The 19,634-nt window shown below is 48.1% G+C and overlaps 1 protein-coding gene and 1 pseudogene across 2 annotated transcripts; one reads left to right on the top strand and one right to left on the bottom strand.

Annotated features, from left to right (window-relative positions):
• Positions 1 to 1,646: 1,646 nt before the first annotated feature.
• Positions 1,647 to 5,370, top strand: LOC144106581 (uncharacterized; annotated as a pseudogene). Its single transcript, XR_013309050.1, has 3 exons — positions 1,647 to 2,972; positions 3,532 to 3,648; positions 3,986 to 5,370. The product of XR_013309050.1 is annotated as an uncharacterized LOC144106581 (transcript).
• A 10,753-nt stretch (positions 5,371 to 16,123) lies between these two features.
• LOC144106435 (uncharacterized) lies at positions 16,124 to 19,129 on the bottom strand. The gene is given in 3 exon segments (XM_077639246.1): positions 16,124 to 18,581; positions 18,583 to 18,806; positions 18,977 to 19,129. Coding segments are annotated over 3 exon segments (2,835 nt in total).
• Positions 19,130 to 19,634: the final 505 nt, after the last annotated feature.

Here is a 19,634-nt window from a genome sequence, read left to right as displayed (position 1 = left end):
TGTATCTTCTCTAACTTACAGATGCTGCCATCTTGCTGCAATACAACTGCTGTATTTGTTAATTTGTGCTACACTTTTGCAAAACAAATAAATGACGTGAAGCACTCTTTGCACTGCTCCAGCAAGTGCACCAGGTACAACCAAACCTCTCATAGCATTTGCTTAGCACATACTGCTGGGCCAGTTGTTTTGGCAAAAAAAGGAAAAAAAACAGACTTCATGAAGCGGGAGGAAAGTCTGCTGTATCATGGCATGTGTCATGTAACCCATGCATAGTTTCCAAAGCATCACATGAAGTGCCAACAGGAAACAAACCTGTGGTCATGCCTCGACTGTAGTGCGCCTTGCCTTGTTGTTCGACTGTACAGAAGAAAAAAAATGAACAAGTTTACAAAAAGAACATCAGCTGTCATGTTGAAACATCATACATGAGAACAAAAAGCATTCTTACGCTGAAAAATTTTGCTTTGAAGGCACCTTTGCAGGCTTGCAACTTGCGCTTTCAAAAATATGTTGTCGTCCTGCAGTTCCTGGGCGCGAGATTTCCAATACTCTTTTTCCTTCTCGAGCTCGCTTTCCTGCAGCTCCTGGGCACGTCCTTTCCAGGCTTCCTTCTGCCTTCTCATGTTAATCAGTTCTGGCACACAGGTCATCACTGTCTGACGACGTGCTGTCATACCTCTTTTTCCTTGGATGAAACTGCATTATGTAAAGTTTAGGACGTTTTGATGTTAGTACTTCTTTTGTAACCCAAAATCTAGAGAAAGACAACCACCCTTACCTGGGCTCCTACGTTCTGCAGAGACTGCACTTTTTTGTGAGTCTTCAAGATTTTTTTTTTTAAATCTCTTCATACAGAACTTTTTTTGCATTCCCCTTGTCGTTTTTTTGCCTCTGAAAGAATAGGAACGCGTCGGAAAACAATTTAAATGTGGCAATATCGCAAGTTGGCATGTCTCATAAAAGCAACAAAAGTTTAGTTGTACCAACCTTTTTTTTCAGCCCTTTTTTTTTCGCTTGCGACTCCTCGTCATCTGTGCTCTCTTGCACTGTAATCTTTGGGATTATTACCCGCTTTGCCCGCATTTTGTCGCGGGCGTCGTTTTCGCTCTCTTTAAGAAACGAGAATTTATGGATTGGCAACATATCAGTACATAACATTACTATAACACTACAACGTTACATACCTGCCAGCAACAAAACTTGAGCGTTGTATAGCCCGCTGTTCGTATCGTCAACCGAATCCCGCCAATAGGCGTAATATACGGCGCGGTTGTCGTAATCATTGTCGTTCTTTGGTGCAAAGTCCTCAATGTCATCAACGGGAATGACGTGCAGGCGATTGTCGCGGTCACTAAGGAAACGCACAACGGCAAACATGGTGCCCGACAGTGCACAAGCAAGAAAACTTAGCCTTAAAAACGCACGACGTGCACCACAGAAACAAACACGCTACCGCACTACTCCCGAGCCCTCAAAACACAATAACAGCCCATAGTGGCCAGCGGGCCTTGCGTCACGGCTGATTGTGGTAAATTTCCGAAAAAATAACATAAGTAAATCATTCTTATACAACATAATTAATAATGCGAGTCAGTTAATTAGACTGAACGCATAATCATTACTCAAACGAGTACTTGTTTTGAAATTGATACGTCTGTTGTGGGACAATGAGTGCCCTTAGGTAGCTTGCAATCCAACTTCATCCAGTCTAATCCAAGACGAACATTGAACGGCAGTTCGAGTCACCGTGCTGGCGTTCCTGGCCGCATATGTTTTTGAGTAGTGAGTGCTTGCATCGTGAGTCCAACGTTTGATTGGAACATCACTGGATAGAGTATGGGCCGTAGGAAGGAATACCTCAACCCTGGCAGCGCCTCCTCCATCCCATATTCAACAAAAACTTATCTTCAGCGATCAGCCCAGCGCGCGCAGGAATCACGTGTACCGCAGCAGGCCACCAACGTTACACAACCGCACAGCAGTGTCTTTGCCGGTCATGCGGAGGCTTCGATACCAACTCCACATAGTGACGCGCAGCGGGCGCAGCTGCCAGCACAGACACAACCCGTAGAGGATGCCGAGACTACGGCTGAAGGCTACTTGTACGCTGTATCGGCGGATGAAGTGGTGTCAACTTCAAGTGGCGAGCCAGTGCCTCCCATCGATCAAGAATTACCAGAAGGGCCGCAAGAAGACAGTAGCTTTTCTGCGGACGATTTGCTGGCATTAACGGTGAACTTCGTTTTGGAGTTTGGCCTTCCGTGGAAGGGAGTCGAAGCCCTCCAAAGGCTAATAATGCACGTGCTTGCTCGTCATGATATACCAGCGACAAATTATCGCTTCAAAAAGAGTGTCGGGGCCGAAATTAAAGCCGCCCGTTTCCACTTCTACTGTGGAAACTGTATGAAGCTGCTTGTTGAGACCACTGGCGATCTTGCCGAGAGAAATGCAGTGCGAGGAACATGCTCTGTGTGCGGGCGTCGCTACAGCGGCCAGCAGATGCTGCAGGATGGACACTTTTTTTTAACACTGCCCATTGTGAAGCTGCTTTCATCTTTACTCTCTGGACATGATATTGCTGGTGCACTTCATGAGAGACTTGAGTCCATACAGCAGAGTGTCTGTTGACAAGAATGGGATGTCAGACATAATTGATGGCTCCCTATATAGAGAGCTTAGGCACAAATTGGCTTCCAAAAATGACCTTACCATCACTATTAATACAGACGGAAGCCCGGTCTTCAAATCATCAAAATTTTCTGTGTGGCCAATTCAAATGACTGTGAACGAACTGCCAGCACACATTAGGCAGAAAAATGTGCTTGTATCTGCACTCTGGTATGGCCAGAAGCATCCGGGCATGACTCTGCTATTAAACACATTTGTGGAGCAAATGGACAGTTTGTCAACCAACGGCATCACATGGATGGCAGGCAACGAAACTGTGCGCTCAAAGGTAATTTTTTTCTGTTAATAGAAACTGTTCGAACAGCAGAGCTACAGACCATTCTGGTTTGTATTGTGATGGAGTGTGTAGACTAACTGTAACTTGTAAGGGTGTGTTGCTGGGCTAGCTGGTTTCTTCAGTCAGCATAGAATCCACTGCACTTGAAGAAAAAGATACAATGGAGAATGAATGACATGCACAACTATTAATAGTTTAGTGCAGATAATGAGGGTACAAGTTGAGCAGCTTGTTTTTCCTGCCATTTCAAGCCATCACCAGTGCACCTGAGCAATATGTGAAGTTCTCATGCAGTGCTACTCATGACGCTATTTTGCAGCGTTTGATATTGTTGCCAGCCAATACATGTGCTCAATCATACTGCAGTTGATTAAAGGCAGAGTGCATATACGGGATTACAGCAAAGGTAACAAATTAGAAAACTATATAAAATGTTCAGTTTGTACTTAGAGTGCCTTGATGTTGTTAGAGCACATGGAATAGTCTATAGCATTCGTTGCAAATTTGGTATTTTGTGATTTTTTTTTAGCACGAAAAAAAAATGTTGCGCTTGCTTATGCAAGTATACTGCTTCAGCTGCTGTGCTGATGCACCTGCGCTGGCGGCCATGCAGCACTTGACCCAGTTCAATGGCTACTACGGCTGTGGATGGTGTTTGAACCCTGGGACATCTGTGGACGGTTAGTGAAGATAACAGAACTGAGAATGCAGTGTCTGCTTTCTGATAAGATGTGTTGAGGCAGATTTTCGGCTTTTCTTTAAGCACCTACCTTAGTATATAGTGTATTTGGCCTTGCCACTTCTCAGCTCTGAGGCAAAATTGTACCTTATTTGGAGCAGCAATATCATTTTTCAAGATCATTGCACATTGAGAGTTTTTATAAATGTATTGTAGAAGTGAATTCTTAGAAATAGTCTGTTGCAAACAAACGTGCCAAAATTTAGCACTGAATTATGTGAAATCTTTATAAAGTTCTAAATTTGTGTGGTTTTCATTTTTCTTACTATGCCAAACAGGAACCATCAAGTACCTTGTGAATACTGTTGTGCCTGACAGGACTGCTGAAGACACAAAGACAACGATTATCGAGGTTGCTAGAACTGGACAACCAGTTCAGGGTGTAAAGGGCCTGACACGTTTAATTAATCTTCCACACTTTAATATAATCTGGGGCTTTACCCCAGATTATATGCATTGTGTGCTGCTGGGTGTGTCGCGGCAGTTAACCGAGAACTAGCTCTCTGATGTAGGGGAGCAGCACTACATTAATGCACCGGAAACAGTGGCAGCGATAGATGAGCGTTTGTGTGCTATAAAGCCACATCGTTGTGTGCCACGTCTTCCGCGCTCAATTTTGCTGAGGATGTACTGGAAAGCCTCAGAGTGGCAGCAGTGGCTTATGTATTTTGCATTGCCATGTTTGCAAGGCATCCTTCCACGGCAATACCTTAAACATTTTGCATTACTTGTGAAGGGTATTGCCCTTCTTCTGCAGGACATAGTGACCTTGAGTGACATAGCTGTTAGCACGGACTGCCTTGTAAAGTTTGTTGTTGATATGCAGTTCCTCTACGGAGAAAAACAGATGACATTCAAAGTGCATCAGCTGTTGCACATTCCTCGGAGTGCTGTGCACCAACGACCACTTTGGGCACACTCTTGCTTTGCATTTGAGTCCAACATTGGGCAACTTAAGCAGCTAGTCACATCAGCAAAAGGTGCCCCGCTGCAGATTGTAGAGCGCCGCATGATGGCCAGCAACTTTAGGAGTCTGAAGGCTTTAGCTAGCCCTCGTACACTGAAGTTCTTGACAAAAGCTGGCCTACCAAATAGTAAAGGTGCTTTACTTCTCAGCAGGCCCCGAGCTGCATCTGACCAACTGCTTCACCTTGTTCGAGACCAAGTTGGCAACATCATAAGTGGCCCTGTTGTGGAACATGACCGAGTTATTGTGTCTCCAGGTCTTGTGTTTCACAGTGAGCAATACTCAAGGCCAAACAAGACAGACAGTACAGCCTTACAGACATGTTTGGGTACCTGCGTGAAAATAAAGCACATTGTCTCCTTTAAGGACATGACAGGCAATATAAGGATTTTTCTACTTTCAAACAAATTCTTGTCCCGTAGTGCATTCAGTACAGAGCACATAATGAAATCTGAGGATGCTAATTCCCAACAACTAGTGGAGCTTTCTACCAGTGTTGCCCCATGCAACTATATAGAGTTCAATGGAGAGTTATTGAAATGCTCTCTGGCAGTTGCTAATAGGACAGTGAGGCAACTGTTTTCTACTTGAACTGTGGGTTTTACTTTCATTTCTTCTTTCACTGTTTGTTCTGCATCAGAAATGGTTAATTCACCCCCAAAAAATTGCTTGCAATACGTTTTCTACCAACTGCTGTTGATTTGTGGGTCCTAAGTGTTGTATCGTAGTAATGATAATTAGCAATGAAACAGTACACGTAGCATACGGTCGAGCCGATCTGTATTCTCCTACTTCGTCGTCTTCTCTCCCCCCATGCACGCGAGTGCGTGCAGCGCACTTGCCACGCTTCATCTTTATCACACTAAGCTTGCAATATGCAGGTGTTCTGTAAGATCATAGCCCAGAACATGATTTGAAGTCTATTCTAACAGCAGCCAGAAATGCATCCACTTCTAACGATATGCAGCTGGTGACCACAGTGGCTATTTTCACTAATATAACTTTTTATCTTGACAAAAATACTTTGCTATTATTGTTTTGCTTCGGCTTTAATGTCCCACGACATAGCCTATAATGGACGTCATTAGTGGAGAACTCTGCATTAATTTTCACCACCTGAGGCTCTTTAACATCCATTGACAATATTGCCGCACTTAGTTTAGCCATCACGCTACCGGCTCCCCCGTGCGGTCTGTCTTTGACCTTGGTCGCGCGCCGGACTTCGTCCTCTTCTGCTCGGTGCTAGGCCCGGCCGGCTACGCTCTGCGCAGTGTGCTCGCCAAGTACTGTTCTGCCAGGGATTGAACGTCCTACCGGCGTCCATGACATTTTTGGTGCAGCTGCTGGGTACGATCTATGTACGAAGAGGTCCCAGGAACCTCCAGCGCTCAGCCACACCCCCTGGACACGACACCTGTCCACAAGTCAAGCCGCCGCTTGAAAGGCTTAGCTCCCGAGTACAATCCCCTCGCCGCGCCTGCCCGCAAGGTGACCTCTACGGTGGCCAGCCAGACCTTCCAGCAAACTGTGAGTTCGCCACCGCTGCTTCTTCATTCGCCTCGGACGCCCGCGCCGTTTCATGGTGACAAGTTTGAAGATGTGGAGGACTGGTTGGACGGGTATGACAGGGTCTCTGAATTTAATCTGTGGGACGAGGACCGCAAGCTTCGGAACGTCTACTTTGCCCTCCAGGACGCCGCCAAGACGTGGTTCGAAAACCACGAGTCCGCCATCCACACCTGGCAAGACTTCCGGCGCCAGTTGCTGGATACGTTCAGCAGCAACGAGCGGAGGGAGCGTGCTGAATTGGCCCTGCAATCGAGAGCGCAGCAGCCAAACGAGAGTGTGGCGATGTTCGTGGAGGACATGACCCGGCTTTTCAACCGCGCTGATCCTTCGATGTCGGAAGCCAAGAAGGTGCGCCATTTGATGCGGGGCGTCAAGGAGCAAATTGTTCGCTGGGCTCGTGCGCGATCCTCCGGCTACAGTCGCCGATTTTGCAAAGGAGGCGGCAGGCATGGAGCGGTTTGCAGCAGCGGTTTGCGCACTACGGCCGTTCCTCAAACATCACTGCTGTGGAGTGCCACATGCCGAGGCCCGGGGATGAGAACACCTCCCTCCGAGAGCTCATCAGGAGCATCGTTCACGAAGAGCTGCAGAAGCTTCGCTCTGTGGAGCAGCCTCCTAGTGTCACCGCCATCTCGGAGGCTGTCCGTGACGAGATACGCCGCACGGTGCAGCCCACTCCGCCACCGCCAGCGCCCTATGTGATGACATACAGCGAGACATTGCGAAGTCCTGCGCCACCACCGCCGGCATTCTACTCTCCTGCCCCTACCGCGCCGTCCCACCGATTCCCGCATACGACAGCGCTGACAGACGACCGCCCACCCGTCACGAAGGCAAACATGTGGCGAACGCCGAACAACAGGCCCCTGTGCTTCCATTGCTGCGAAACAGGCCACATCCGTCGTCACTGCCCGTACCGCCGGATTGGCCTGCGCGGCTTTTCGCCCGACGCACCCCTGCCGCGCTATGGTGAACGACCCCGCGAGATCGATCAGTACCTAGCGGCCAACGTCCCACCTGTACCCACAGCCCAACGTCAGTCCAGGTCACCGTCGCCTCGACGGTTTTCTTCACCAGTTCGCCAGTCCTACGTCCGGCAGTCCTCCAGCCCGCGCCGGGAAAACTGAGGTCGGCGACCCCCGGAGCTAGGGCCGCCGTCACCGGACATAATGACGAACATCCTCCGCTCACCGACGTTAGCATGCGACCCGACCTCCGACCCCACGCCGCGACGACCTTTCGACGCCCGGAGACGCCTTCTTCGCTTGACGCCTCAATTGGACAATCTGAACGACCCTTAAGTCCGACGACTTTTCGACGAACGGAGACGCCTCCGCTTGACGCCCCAACCCGACCGCGAGAACGATCCCCTAGTCCGACCTCCCTCACACAGCGTTTTTCTGACGGTGACCAAGCTTCGGCTGAAATCTCGGTCATCGTTGATGGCCGCCGCGTGACTGCTCTCGTAGATACCGGCGCCGATTTCTCCGTCATGAGTCGTGGTCTGACGCTTGTCCTGAGGAAAGTACTGACACCTTGGCCTGGAACACACATCCGGACAGCTGGAGGCCATCTGGTGACACCGCTTGGTGTCTGCACCGCTAGAATGGAGATTCGTGGTGTCACCTTCACTGCCTGCTTCGCTGTGTTGGCTCATTGCTCGAAGGACCTCATCCTCGGGTTAGATTTTCTTCGGGAACACGGTGCGATAATCAACCTCCGCGAACTTGTCGTGACGTTCTCACCTCATTGTGCCATAGCCGACAGCAGCGAGCCCGACAGGCCTGTTTTTCGTGTGTTTGATGACAATGTCACGCTACCATCACGCTCCAGTTTGTTTATTACGGTGGAATGCTCCAACCCACGCACTCCTCACGGGGTTGCGGAAGGTAACCTGTCGCTACTGCTGAGTCAACAAGTCTGCGTTGCGCGGGGTGTTACTTCCCTCCGCGGACTGCGTAACGCAGCTTTTTGTTACGAACTTTAGCGCCGAATACCGCCACTTGCCGCAAGCAACCGCCATAGCCTATTTCGATGAAATTAGTGACTCAGTCTCCCACTGCGCCTGCTCCCTCAACGATACCCATGCATCGACGTCTGACGCCCCCGTTATGACTGACGTGAACCCCGACCTAACCGCCGATCAGAAACACCGCCTCCACATGATCCTCGACTCTTTTCGTGACTGCTTTGCGACCACTTCTAAAGTTCGACAAACATCGGTCGCTAAACACCGCATTGTAGTGGATGAAGGCGAGAGGCCTATACAACACCACCCCTATCGAGTGTCTGCGAAAGAACGGGAGGTGATTCGGAGGCAGGTTAAGGAAATGCTCCGCGACGAGGTTATCCAGCCGTCAACAAGCCCGTGGGCTTCGCCCGTTGTGCTGGTCGCCAAGAAGGATGGCACTCTCCGATTCTGCGTCGACTATCGTCGCCTCAACAAGATTACTAAAAAGGACGTTTATCCGTTGCTCCGAATTGATGACTCGTTCGATCGCCTGCGTCATGCCCGATACTTTTCCTCTCTTGATCTACGCAGTGGGTACTGGCAGATCGAAGTCGATGAACGTGACCGTGAAAAGACCGCGTTCATAACGCCTGACGGTTTGTACGTGTTCAAGGTGCTCCCCTTTGGCCTGTGTACCGCTCCTGCCACCTTTCAAAGAATGATGGACACTGTCCTGGTTGGCCTCAAATGGCAGTCGTGTCTCGTCTATCATGATGATGTGGTTATTTTCGCTGCGACCTACGAAGAACATCTCAAACGCTTGAGTGCAGTATTGACGGCCATCCGATCAGCCGGTCTATCTCTAAAACCCGAAAAATGCCACTTCGCGTACCAACGGCTTTAGTTTTTGGGCCATGTTGTGACACCTGAGGGTGTCAGCCCCGACCCCGACAAGACGGCTGCTGTAGCTGCGTTCCCGACTCCCACTGATAAGCGAGCTGTGCGCCGGTTTCTTGGCCTCTGCGCTTATTACCGACGCTTCGTGCAAGACTTCTCCAGGCTGGCTGAGCCTCTCACACGGCTGACAAAAGACGATCAGCCTTTCGTCTGGGCACAGAAACAGCAGGACGCCTTCGAAAAGCTCCGCAAACGCCTACAAACAACACCCATTCTTGTCCATTTTGACGAGTAGGCGGATACAGAACTTCACACCGATGCCAGCAACATTGGCCTCGGTGCAGTCCTCGTCCAGTGGCAAGATGGTGTTGAGCGTGTGATTGCTTACGGCAGCCGCACGCTGTCTCGGTCCGAGGCCAATTACTCAACCACTGGAAAGGAGTGCCTAGCTGTTGTGTGGGCGATAACGAAGTTCCGGCCCTACTTGTATGGTCGCCCGTTTCGGGTCGTGAGTGACCACCACTCACTGTGCTGGCTCGCGAATCTTAAAGACCCCTCGGGCCGGCTAGCTCGTTGGAGCCTTCGCTTGCAAGAATTTGATGTAACAGTTGTCTACAAGTCGGTCAACAAACACAGCGATGCAGACTGCTTGTCCCATGCTCCTATCCCGTCCAGCGCTGATGACCTCGAAGATGACCCCCTCTTTATTGGTGCTCTGACTACGTCCGACCTCGCTCAACACCAGAGGGACGACACGGAATTGCGGCCACTCATCGATTATCTTGAGGGTACCGCCTCGTTACCGCCTCGTCTTCGCGCGTGGCTTGTCGTCGTTTTGCTTGCGAGATGGCGTCCTCTACAAACGAAATTACGCCCCGACGGACTCTGGTTACCTGCTCGTGGTTCCAACGGCGCTCCGCACTGACGTTTTGCAGGCATGCCACGACGAGCTTCCTTCCGGCCACCTCGGGTTTTCTCGAACGATGGCACGAGTTCGTCACCGTTATTACTGGCCCAGGCTTTCTGCGACTGTCAAGCGTTATGTACGTACTTGCCGCGAGTGTCAACGCCGGAAGAAACCACCTTTCAAGCCGGCTGGCTTGCTCCAACCCATTGCTCCGCCGAGAATTCCTTTCCACCAAGTCGGCATGGACTTACTGGGCCCATTTCCCACGTCATCATTGGGTAACCGGTATATTGTGGTTGCCACCGACTACCTCACCCGGTATTGTGAGACGAAAGCCCTTCCCCGCGCCACTGCTGCTGAAATTGCTGACTTTTTCATCATCAGCATAGTCCGCCGCCATGGCGCCCCTTATGTTGTTTTAACTGACCGAGGCGCAGCGTTCGCGTCCACGCTTACTCAGGAAGTTATGCGGCTCAGTGGCACAAGTCATCGTAAGACCTCAGCTTACCATCCTCAAACCAACGGCCTAACCGAGCGCCTCAATAAGACTATCGCTGATATGATTTCTATGTACGTCGACGACGACCATAAGAACTGGGACGAAATCCTTCCGTACGTCACGTTTGCCTACAATACTGCCCTTCAAGAGACGACGGGGTTCACGCCATTTCGTTTGGTACACGGTCGTGAAGTCGTGACTATGTTGGACACGATGTTGTTGCCCGATATTGCCCGCCCATCCGTTGCCGACGCTGATGCATTCGTTCGCCATGCAGAGGCTGCCCGCCGGCTGGCTCGGCAACGAACCTGCATGCGGCAAGAAGTCGATGCTCACCGCTATAACCTCCGTCACCGCGAAGTCATTTTCCAGCCTGGCGATCAAGTGTGGGTTTGGAGCCCCATCCGTCTGTGCGGTCGCTCCGAGAAGCTTTTGCGCCGTTACTTCGGCCCCTACGAGGTACTCCGCCAACTCAGCGACGTTACGTATGAAGTGCGCCCTCAAGGGAGTGTTCGTTCTTCCAGACACCCGCCGACATCCGAAATTGTGCACGTCGCAAGACTCAAGCCATACCATGCCCGCTAGGACAACTCTCACCACGTTCGGTGCCTGGGATTCTGTTAACACCAACACGTGGCTCCCCCTCACTGTCAGGCATCGTGTCGATGCCTTTCCAGAGGGGAGGGGCAATGCCGCACTTAGTTTAGCCATCACGCTACCGGCTCCCCCGTGCGGTCTGTCTTCGGCCTTTGTCGCGCGCCGGACTTCGTCCTCTTCTGCTCGGTGCTAGGCCCGAACGTCCTACCGGCGTCCGTGACAATATGCAGTACATCCGTTCTTGCGGTTAACCTCCATCGAACCTGTGTCTCGGGCTCAGCAGTTGAGTGATCTAAACACTGAGCCACTGTGCATTGGATTGAATCCTCGTCATAACAGGCCCTCATTTTGGTGGAAGAAAAATGCGGAAACGGCTGTGCATTTTTTGCATTTTCGTTCGTGGGTGTTCACTCTAGACGGTCGAAATTAACCTGGAACTGTATTCTACGATTTTTTTTCTACTTAATTCTTGTTTTGCTGTGTTCACATTATATGATGTCATACCAACAGTGTTTTGAAAATTCAATTTTATTTTCATGTATTGGTTTCAGCTGAGCACAGCTATTAATGCAGCACAAGTTGTGTGTAGGTCTCGTTACCATAAATGCCTCTCCTGTGATGTCTCGTAAATTCTGGTCATGGAATAGCACTTGCCTTTTCACTCTGGTGCTGTATAATTTACTTGTGCGATTATTTTCAAACGCTGCCTTTTTAGGAATAATTTTCTTAACCTCAAGTTGCTAAAAGTCATCATTTTTCAATCTTCTAGCCGCTCACAAACCTACTGTATATAGCCAACAGCCAGATGTTCCAAGGGTCACTAGTAAGACACTGTTGCCACTCTGTAGAGTTGCTACTTTAGGACCAAGTGTTTGTCTCTTTGTGCCTTGTTTCTGCATGCTCAGTTCTTTTGTTATGATAGTTATATACATCAATGGGCTTTTTGTATTTGTCATTGTATAGACATGTATAGATTGTATAATGTATCAATTACATCAGCGCTTTTTGTATTTGTCATTGTATAGACATGTATAGATTGTATAGTGTATCGATACTTTTTTAGAGGAAATTAGCAATGACATTTTCAGTGTGCATAAAATTTCTGCAGTCAATTTTTGAGTGCTTCTCGAATCAACAATAAATTCCGTGAATGTGACTTGCGTGCAATGTTTGACATTTCACATTATTTACACTCAGCTTCAGTTTGGCCTCTGGAGGCAATACTTTTTTATGCATGGATGTGTGCAGTATAGGCATTTCCAAACTTTGTTCTTGAGTTGTATTTCACTATGCCACATCCTTTCCTGAAGGGACCAGTATACAGAGTTCTAAAGCAGTAGGCTCTTAGCTACAAACAGCAGATCCAAATTCCAAGAGTGAATAGTTGGACTAGTTAATTTATTGCTTATATAATTTAAAAAAAACTGAAAATAAGACGAGGACATAAGACGTGCACTTCCAAAGTGTGCTGAAATTCCTTCTTGTGCCATCATCCTTGCGCTGTTTTTTTTCCCATGAAAAATTCAAACCAGTTTATTTCCTGCTGTGGCCAACAGCCAGTTCAAAACCAGTAAGCCGTCAAATTGGACCATTAGAGTCCGAACATAAAACCAGCACGTTACCTGCTGGTTCCAGCAGCATCCCATGAGGAAACCAGTGAGCACCCTGCTGGAACCAGCACAGCCAGCAGGTTACCTGCTGGTTCCAGCAGCATCCCATTAGGAAACCAGTGAGTACCCTGCTGGAACCAGCGCAGCCAGCACGTTGCCTGCTGGGACCAGCAGAAAACCAGTAAGCACCCTGCTGGGACTAGCAGAAAACCAGCAAGCACCTTGCTGGAACCATCAAAACCAGCAGGAAACCAGCAGAAAAATTTCACCTGGGTATAATCCTTGCACAATGCCTCCCAGTATTATCTCTCCAAACTTAAGGAAAATCTCTATTGAATCGTTCCTTTAGATTCTTTGTTCCACTCTCCGTTAGAGAGCTATATTTTTTCCAAGTGCCTGTTCATTCGGGAGTCTATTTTACCAAGGTGGTCGATTTATTGCAAGGTCAGCTGAGCAGAGGAGGAGGAAAGAAAATAGAGGAGAAGGAAGAAACGAGGAAGAGGAGGGCAGCTGGGGAGGAGAGGCGGCGCTGCGAGAGGGGTTTTCATTAGTAGGAATGCAGCTGTCATGAAAAATAGGGCACTGTGGAATTACAATAGGTATGAGGTGGTAAGACGGATCTGGAAAGGGGTGATGGTCCCTAGCCTGACCTTCGGTAATGCGGTCCTGTGTATGAGGCCAGATGTTCAAGCAAGGCTAGAAATTAAACAACGGGTAGTAGGGAGGTTAGCTTTGGGAGCACATGGCAATACACCAAATCAGGGGGTACAGGGTGATATGGGATGGGCGTCTTTCGAGAGCAGAGAGGCTAGCAGTAAAATGGCATTTGAGGAACGATTGAGAAAGATTGAGGAAAAGCAGTGGGCTAGTAAAGTTTTCAGATACCTGTATATAAAGAATGTTGACACGAAATGGAGAAAGCGAACTAGAAAATTGACAAAGAAATATCTGGACAGCATTAAGGGGGCAGATCAGCAATTATCGGCTAAGAAAAAGGTTAAAGAAACAGAGAGCACTGTAGAAAACAGGGATGCTGGCGAAATCGCCACTGGGAACATACCGGACCTTTAAGCAGGAAATTGCCTAAGAAAATATCTATGACATTTGTACGGGAAGCTCTTTGTTGTTTGAGGCCAGGACTGGAGTTTTGCGGACTAAGACGTATAGAGTCAGGTACCACGAGATAGACACTTTGTGCATTGCGTGCGGAGAGAAGGAGGAAACGGCTGAACACTTGATACTTTTCTGTAAAGGGCTGCACCCTACAGTGGAAAGCAGCGGGGCTGACTTACCCAACGCATTGGGGTTTAGGGATAGTGAAGGGAAAGTGGATTTTAAGAGGTTAGAAGTACCCAAGCGAAGGTTATCTAATTGGTGGCTAAAAGCAAGACAGGAGTAAAATTTCACAAGACATGGCTAGGTGGCTTGAGCCACCGCCCGATTTAAAGGTTTCAGCCATATCCATCCATCCATCCATGGAACGCCAACGAGGAAATAGCCGCAGAAATAACCTTCCGTTGATCAATCCACACTTTTTCTTCTGCTAAAGGCTAGAATAAAGAGCAGGCACTTTACGAGGAATTTATTTAGGGGCAATAGCCATTAACCGGCTTTGTTAAGGTTGTTTATAGCTACTAATATCATCAACTCTGTCGCGTTCTCGTCTTTCTCTGTAAACGTTTATCTTTGTACATGCTTTTAAATAAATTTACCTGTTTTAAAACCTTTACCTTTCTTATTTCAGTGCCTACAATTTTATGGAGCACATTTATAAAGAGAAATGCAGCACACTTGATTAGCTTCACAGCTGCGGATGCAGTTTTTTTGGGACACGTATTATAATTTTGCTCTCAAGACAAATATATACACTTACTTCTTCCGTCCACTTAATTACAGCATAGCAAGCAGATGTCTTCGTTTGCGGATTTGGGATTTCGACTGGGGTCGACGCAGCTGTTCTCAATGCTCACAAGTAGCTCCACCGCCGATTTCTTGCTGTTTTGCTGCAGATGGAATAGATAAATTGGTGCCCATTTTCATTATCAGCGTCTTTACAAAGTAAACTGTCATGATAAGGTCAGCTTTTACTGAAACTGGATATTTGATGACTGGAGCTTGGTTTCCAATATGTGCAGTAAATAAGGCGTTCATTTCCTTAGATAATATGCCGGAATGTATCTTGCTGGTTGCATAATCTGTCAATTTTAGAATCTTATTCTCTTCCTGTTCTTTTCGGAATACTTCGGCAGACTCTTCAAACGCTTTTTTTTTTCAAAGCAGCAGACTCAACACGCGTTCGCTTCGAGTCGAGGACATTCCTTGCAGACGGGCCTTCTGGAAACTTTGTCGTGATTGTGGCTGTGCGAAAGCGGCGAAGTTGTGGTGCTCTCTGTAAGCTCGTAGATGTGGGAGGCCTCTCGCACGAGTGAAGTTTGCAAATCTAGAGGGAAGTTCAATTTTGTTTAAATAGCAGCAGTAAATAGGTAAGAGAGCTATATCTTTAACTTCTGGATTTGCTGCTTACAACTGTGTCATGCTTCCTGGTTTACAGACACTTTTCTATAATACAGCTACTTTTCAGAAGATACTATTATTTGGAGACGTTCCAAACAACTTACCTTGGAGTGCTGTGACACAACGAAATTTCACCCCGGGGAAATTTCAAAACATTGTCTTTGGGCCCCGATTTGCAATTAATCCGGCAATTGGGCACGAGGCACATGTTAGGCATATCCTGGCAGGAGGGTAATCCACATTCCGCTCCAATGAAGGAACTTGCACATCACCTCGACGGACACACAACCGCAAGCGCGGTACAAGGCGTAGACTCTGCATGCACCGTCAGCGTACAGAAAAAAAAGTGCGTTCGGAAGCATGTCGCGAAGTGCCCCGACTTCGCTTTCCCGGAGGCAATCAAAGGAGTGTCACGTGTTTGCGGAACCGATCTCATTGTCGGTGCCGCCGTCTCCTACTTCAACTTCTCCAAAAAGGTGAGGTTAACCATTGTATACCTTGCTGGCCTCATCTGCAACACCCCTACATCGCTCGTAGCTTCGAAACGTGCTGCACGGAACTTCTATGTAGGCCTCTTTTGCATGACGTAGCTCAGGAGGGGAAGGAAGAGCCAGCAGGCCCAACACCACCTAGACGAACTTAAGGCCTCAGTGCTCCTCCAGTGACGTCACAGGGATGGGGCCTCACCGGTTTTTCCGAGGAGCATGCATGTTTCTTTTTTACTGCGCGAGGATATGAGGCGGCAGCACAGTTGGCTGCAAAAGATTGTTTTTACTCAAGTTGAGACATCAGTGGAGAGATTTACAGGTACAAAACATTTATTTACATTTCGATTATTGTAACACTGTTCTTGATGCGGAATAATATATACATTTAAAAGTCACCAGCAACAAACAAACAACTTTTCACTTCCTTGAAAGCGTTGCAGCTTTTCTTTCCTTGGCCTTAGCATTTGCATCGGCTACATCATCGTTGAGCTTGCGGCAGAAGTTTTTGAGCAGAATGTTAGTACTGCTCCACAACACATGCTTCAACAGAAGCTCAACTGTGTGCCCATCTTCGCAGGTGTCAAAATCTGATGACTCTTGATATGCAAGCAGCTGTAATGTGAGTTCGGTGACTAGACGGCGCTGGTTCGGGCTCCTTAAGAACTCCGCTTTCTTGGACACTTGTTCAACAACAACATAGTTGTGGGTTACAGCATTTACAGCAAACAACGCTGGGAAAATGAGGCCACCTCTGTCTATATCTTTCACCAAGTGATAGTACTTTTGAGCTGCAGAGACAGTGATAGTCTTGCCGACTGTCAATGCTGCCCGACATTTCATGCAGTTTAATTTCTTAAGAGTCGCGTAGACTGCATATCCTGCCACGTACACCAGGACGGGGATAATGTCTTGTATTTTTGACAAGGCATATCTCGTAACTACAACGTTACAGTTAGGATGCGGTGTTTCTATCTGCTTTCGCAGATCTTCCCATTGCTCATCGAAGGAGCTATTCGTTCCGCAAGCACTTGCGATTGTGGGCAAAGTATTTTGCAGCCGTAATTTAGTTTCGCTCTCGTAAACTTGCCTAATAGAAACATGATATTGGGAGCCAGCAAGTTGCCTGTATTTCCCGAAGCGGTCCTCTAAGCTGTCCGTCTGGAACTTGCCGAGCAGGACGTATGAAAGCTGCAGCTCATCGAAGCAATACCTGCTGACTTCAACCAGTGCATGGATTGTTTGATGCAGAGAAGCATGGGTTTCCTTTGCGAGCACCCCGTTGTCCAGATTCTTCTCTTTCCAAGAATCAAGCCAGTCCAAAATTTTGTAGAGGAAAGCCACCCTCATGTCATTCTCCGAAGGAAAAACTGGCTCTTGAACTCGGTCATTCAGTCGTTTTCCTTTCCATGGGGTTTTAACAATCACAACCTTCCACCACTTCGCTATAACTTCAATGAAACTCGCCGTATCTTCAGGAAAGAGTAAGCTGTGTTTTTCTCCAAGAGCACGAAGCGCTGGTGGCAGGGAGTCATTAAAAATCTGCAAGGCGAACTTCACATTCTGCCGCTCAAGGCTAGACGGGTACAAGGCTTTTCTAGAGAGCGAGTAACCGTACCTCAAAAGCTGATCACTCTCCAGCTTGTAAGCTTCTCTGATTGTAGCAAACGATGCTGTGCGCATGCGTGGAGGCTGGTTGGAATTTTCATTGAAGTCAGGAAAATAAAAGCATAGTTGGTCGCTTTTTTGGTTGAGCCAATTATTTCGGATGCATTTGAGTGTATGCACTGGATCAATTACAAAAAAGAGAGGTCTCGATGGGTCAGAGGGGTGCGGATATAAAATTGCATTTGTTGGCGGCGTTGTAAACTGAGACATTGCCTTTCTGTACACAGAATGATTGTCACTGACTACACATAAAACTCTGTAGCCAATGTTTTCTAGCCCACATATCACATCTTTCAGTAAATTGTGCAGAAACTCCCCATCGGCTTTGTGCACTGGCACAATGTGGGCCACTTCCTTGAAAGGGCATGCGACGCTCTGTATCATGAAGATGAAAGCGCTGGTAGCGACTTCCGATGAATTCAGTGCTGCACCAGTTATATTGGCCCATTTGTAATCAAAATAAGGTTTAATATGGACTTCATCGACCATCAAGGTAACGAAGCGCTGGCGATAATCGAGTTCCGAGATCCTCTTTGTAACATAATTCAGGAACGTCGGACCATGATGTTCCAGTCTTGGGTTCATACCAAATGACGAACATATCGACCGAATGGTCATAGGGTGGGGCAGGGTGACATATCCATAGCTGCGGATGTATTTATATGCGTGCGGTGATACCGTAAAAAGAATGCAGCAATAAACCATGAATTCAACGGAGTACCGTCTCCGCTCCTTCTTCAAAAAAAGCAGGTTCAGCTGCTCGCTCAGGAATTCTATTGCTTTGGCTTTGTCGTCGGCTGGTGTCGTGGAAAACTTGTTCAGCAGCAGACGAATAGTGTCGCCGATGTCTTCGTTTGCATCGCCAGAATTGGAATTTAAGCCCTTGTCCCAATTCTCAACGTTTTGGAGGAGTTCTATTATTTCTCTTTTGCTTGTGGCTGCACTCGGAATAGGCAAGTTAGGGCCCAGTCTTGTGAGCGGCTTCATCACAAAGAACAATGTGATACTGAGGTCTGATTTTATTACAATTGAATATTTATTCCATGGAGCTTCGTCCTCTATGATGTGCACCAACATGAGACGCTCACTGGCCTCAATTACATGCCAGAACTGTGACTTATGGCTTCTGTCTTCGCTAGCAAGGTCCCTTAAGGTGGTGATTTTGTCCGCTTCCTCGGCATTGCGAAATGTCTGAATTGACTCAGAAATTCCTCTGCATTGAAGCAGCTTCCAGGCGTGTTCGCTTCGCCTCTGGCTCCTCTCTTAAAGTCTTTGTGCTTGATAGGTAACTAGGGCAGCCTGGAAATAATGATGAAATTGCACCTGACCGAAGGCGCAGATGCGATGACTCTGCTGTCGTCACTCGACCTGTAGCATCGTCGACATATGACGCCTCTCGCACGATGTCGTCGTCTGTGAAGTGATGCTCACAGACCTAAAAAAGAAATATTTGTCTAATATAAGTAACAGCCTGCTACAAATAAGAACCCGTGATCAAATATTAAATACACATTTAGAAGGTACCCAAAACGTTTTGCAAGTTTGGCGGTGCTACAATTAAAAGCTACAAAAGAGGACGAATGGAAAAAATTATTCATCTCTTACCCTGGAATGCTCAGAAAGGACGAAGTTTTTCCGTGGAATGGCACGTATCCATGATTGCTGCAGCTCTTTATCTTGCGGGAACTTAAACACATGAACCTTTGGTCCCTTTTTATAGTAACCTCGGCACTGAGGCACACAACATTTGTTCGGCATTTTTGCGTTAATGTCGAAGCGTCATCACAGCACTCGCGCTCAGAAGAAATAGACGGCAGCCAAATAAGCCGTGAACACACCATCGGACACGAAAGGCGACTGACCGCTCCTGCCGGAGCCACGTGCAGTGGCTTCCCGATTCCCGTCTAGGAATTCAAGGAAGGCATGCTTGGGGCAGACCGGTTTCTCGCGCCCCGTCGCGACTTCCACGGCTAGGGTGCCTCGATGCGCGCCCGCTCTAGAGGAGCAGAGCCGCGTCGCGACACCGGCCTCATCCTTGTGACGTTGCTGTGACGTCAGCTCTCAGCGCAGAGGCCTTAAGTTCGTCTAGGTGGTGTTGGCAGGCCTTAAGTTCTTTAGAGGGTGTTGGCTTGAGACTCGGCGCGCTCGTCCTCAGTCATTCTTTCCAGCGGGTAAATTAGCTTTCGCCCAATTTTAACCAACAGCAGTGCAGTGGCACCGTATGTGCAAGTGGGCGGGGCCCAGGGCTCCCTCTTCCGAGCCC

Source organism: Amblyomma americanum, chromosome 10, assembly GCF_052857255.1.
Source record: "Amblyomma americanum isolate KBUSLIRL-KWMA chromosome 10, ASM5285725v1, whole genome shotgun sequence".
NCBI classification, from domain to species: Eukaryota; Metazoa; Arthropoda; class Arachnida; order Ixodida; family Ixodidae; genus Amblyomma; species Amblyomma americanum.
Note: the sequence above shows the minus strand (reverse complement) of the source record. Positions and strands in the feature narration are given on the sequence as shown.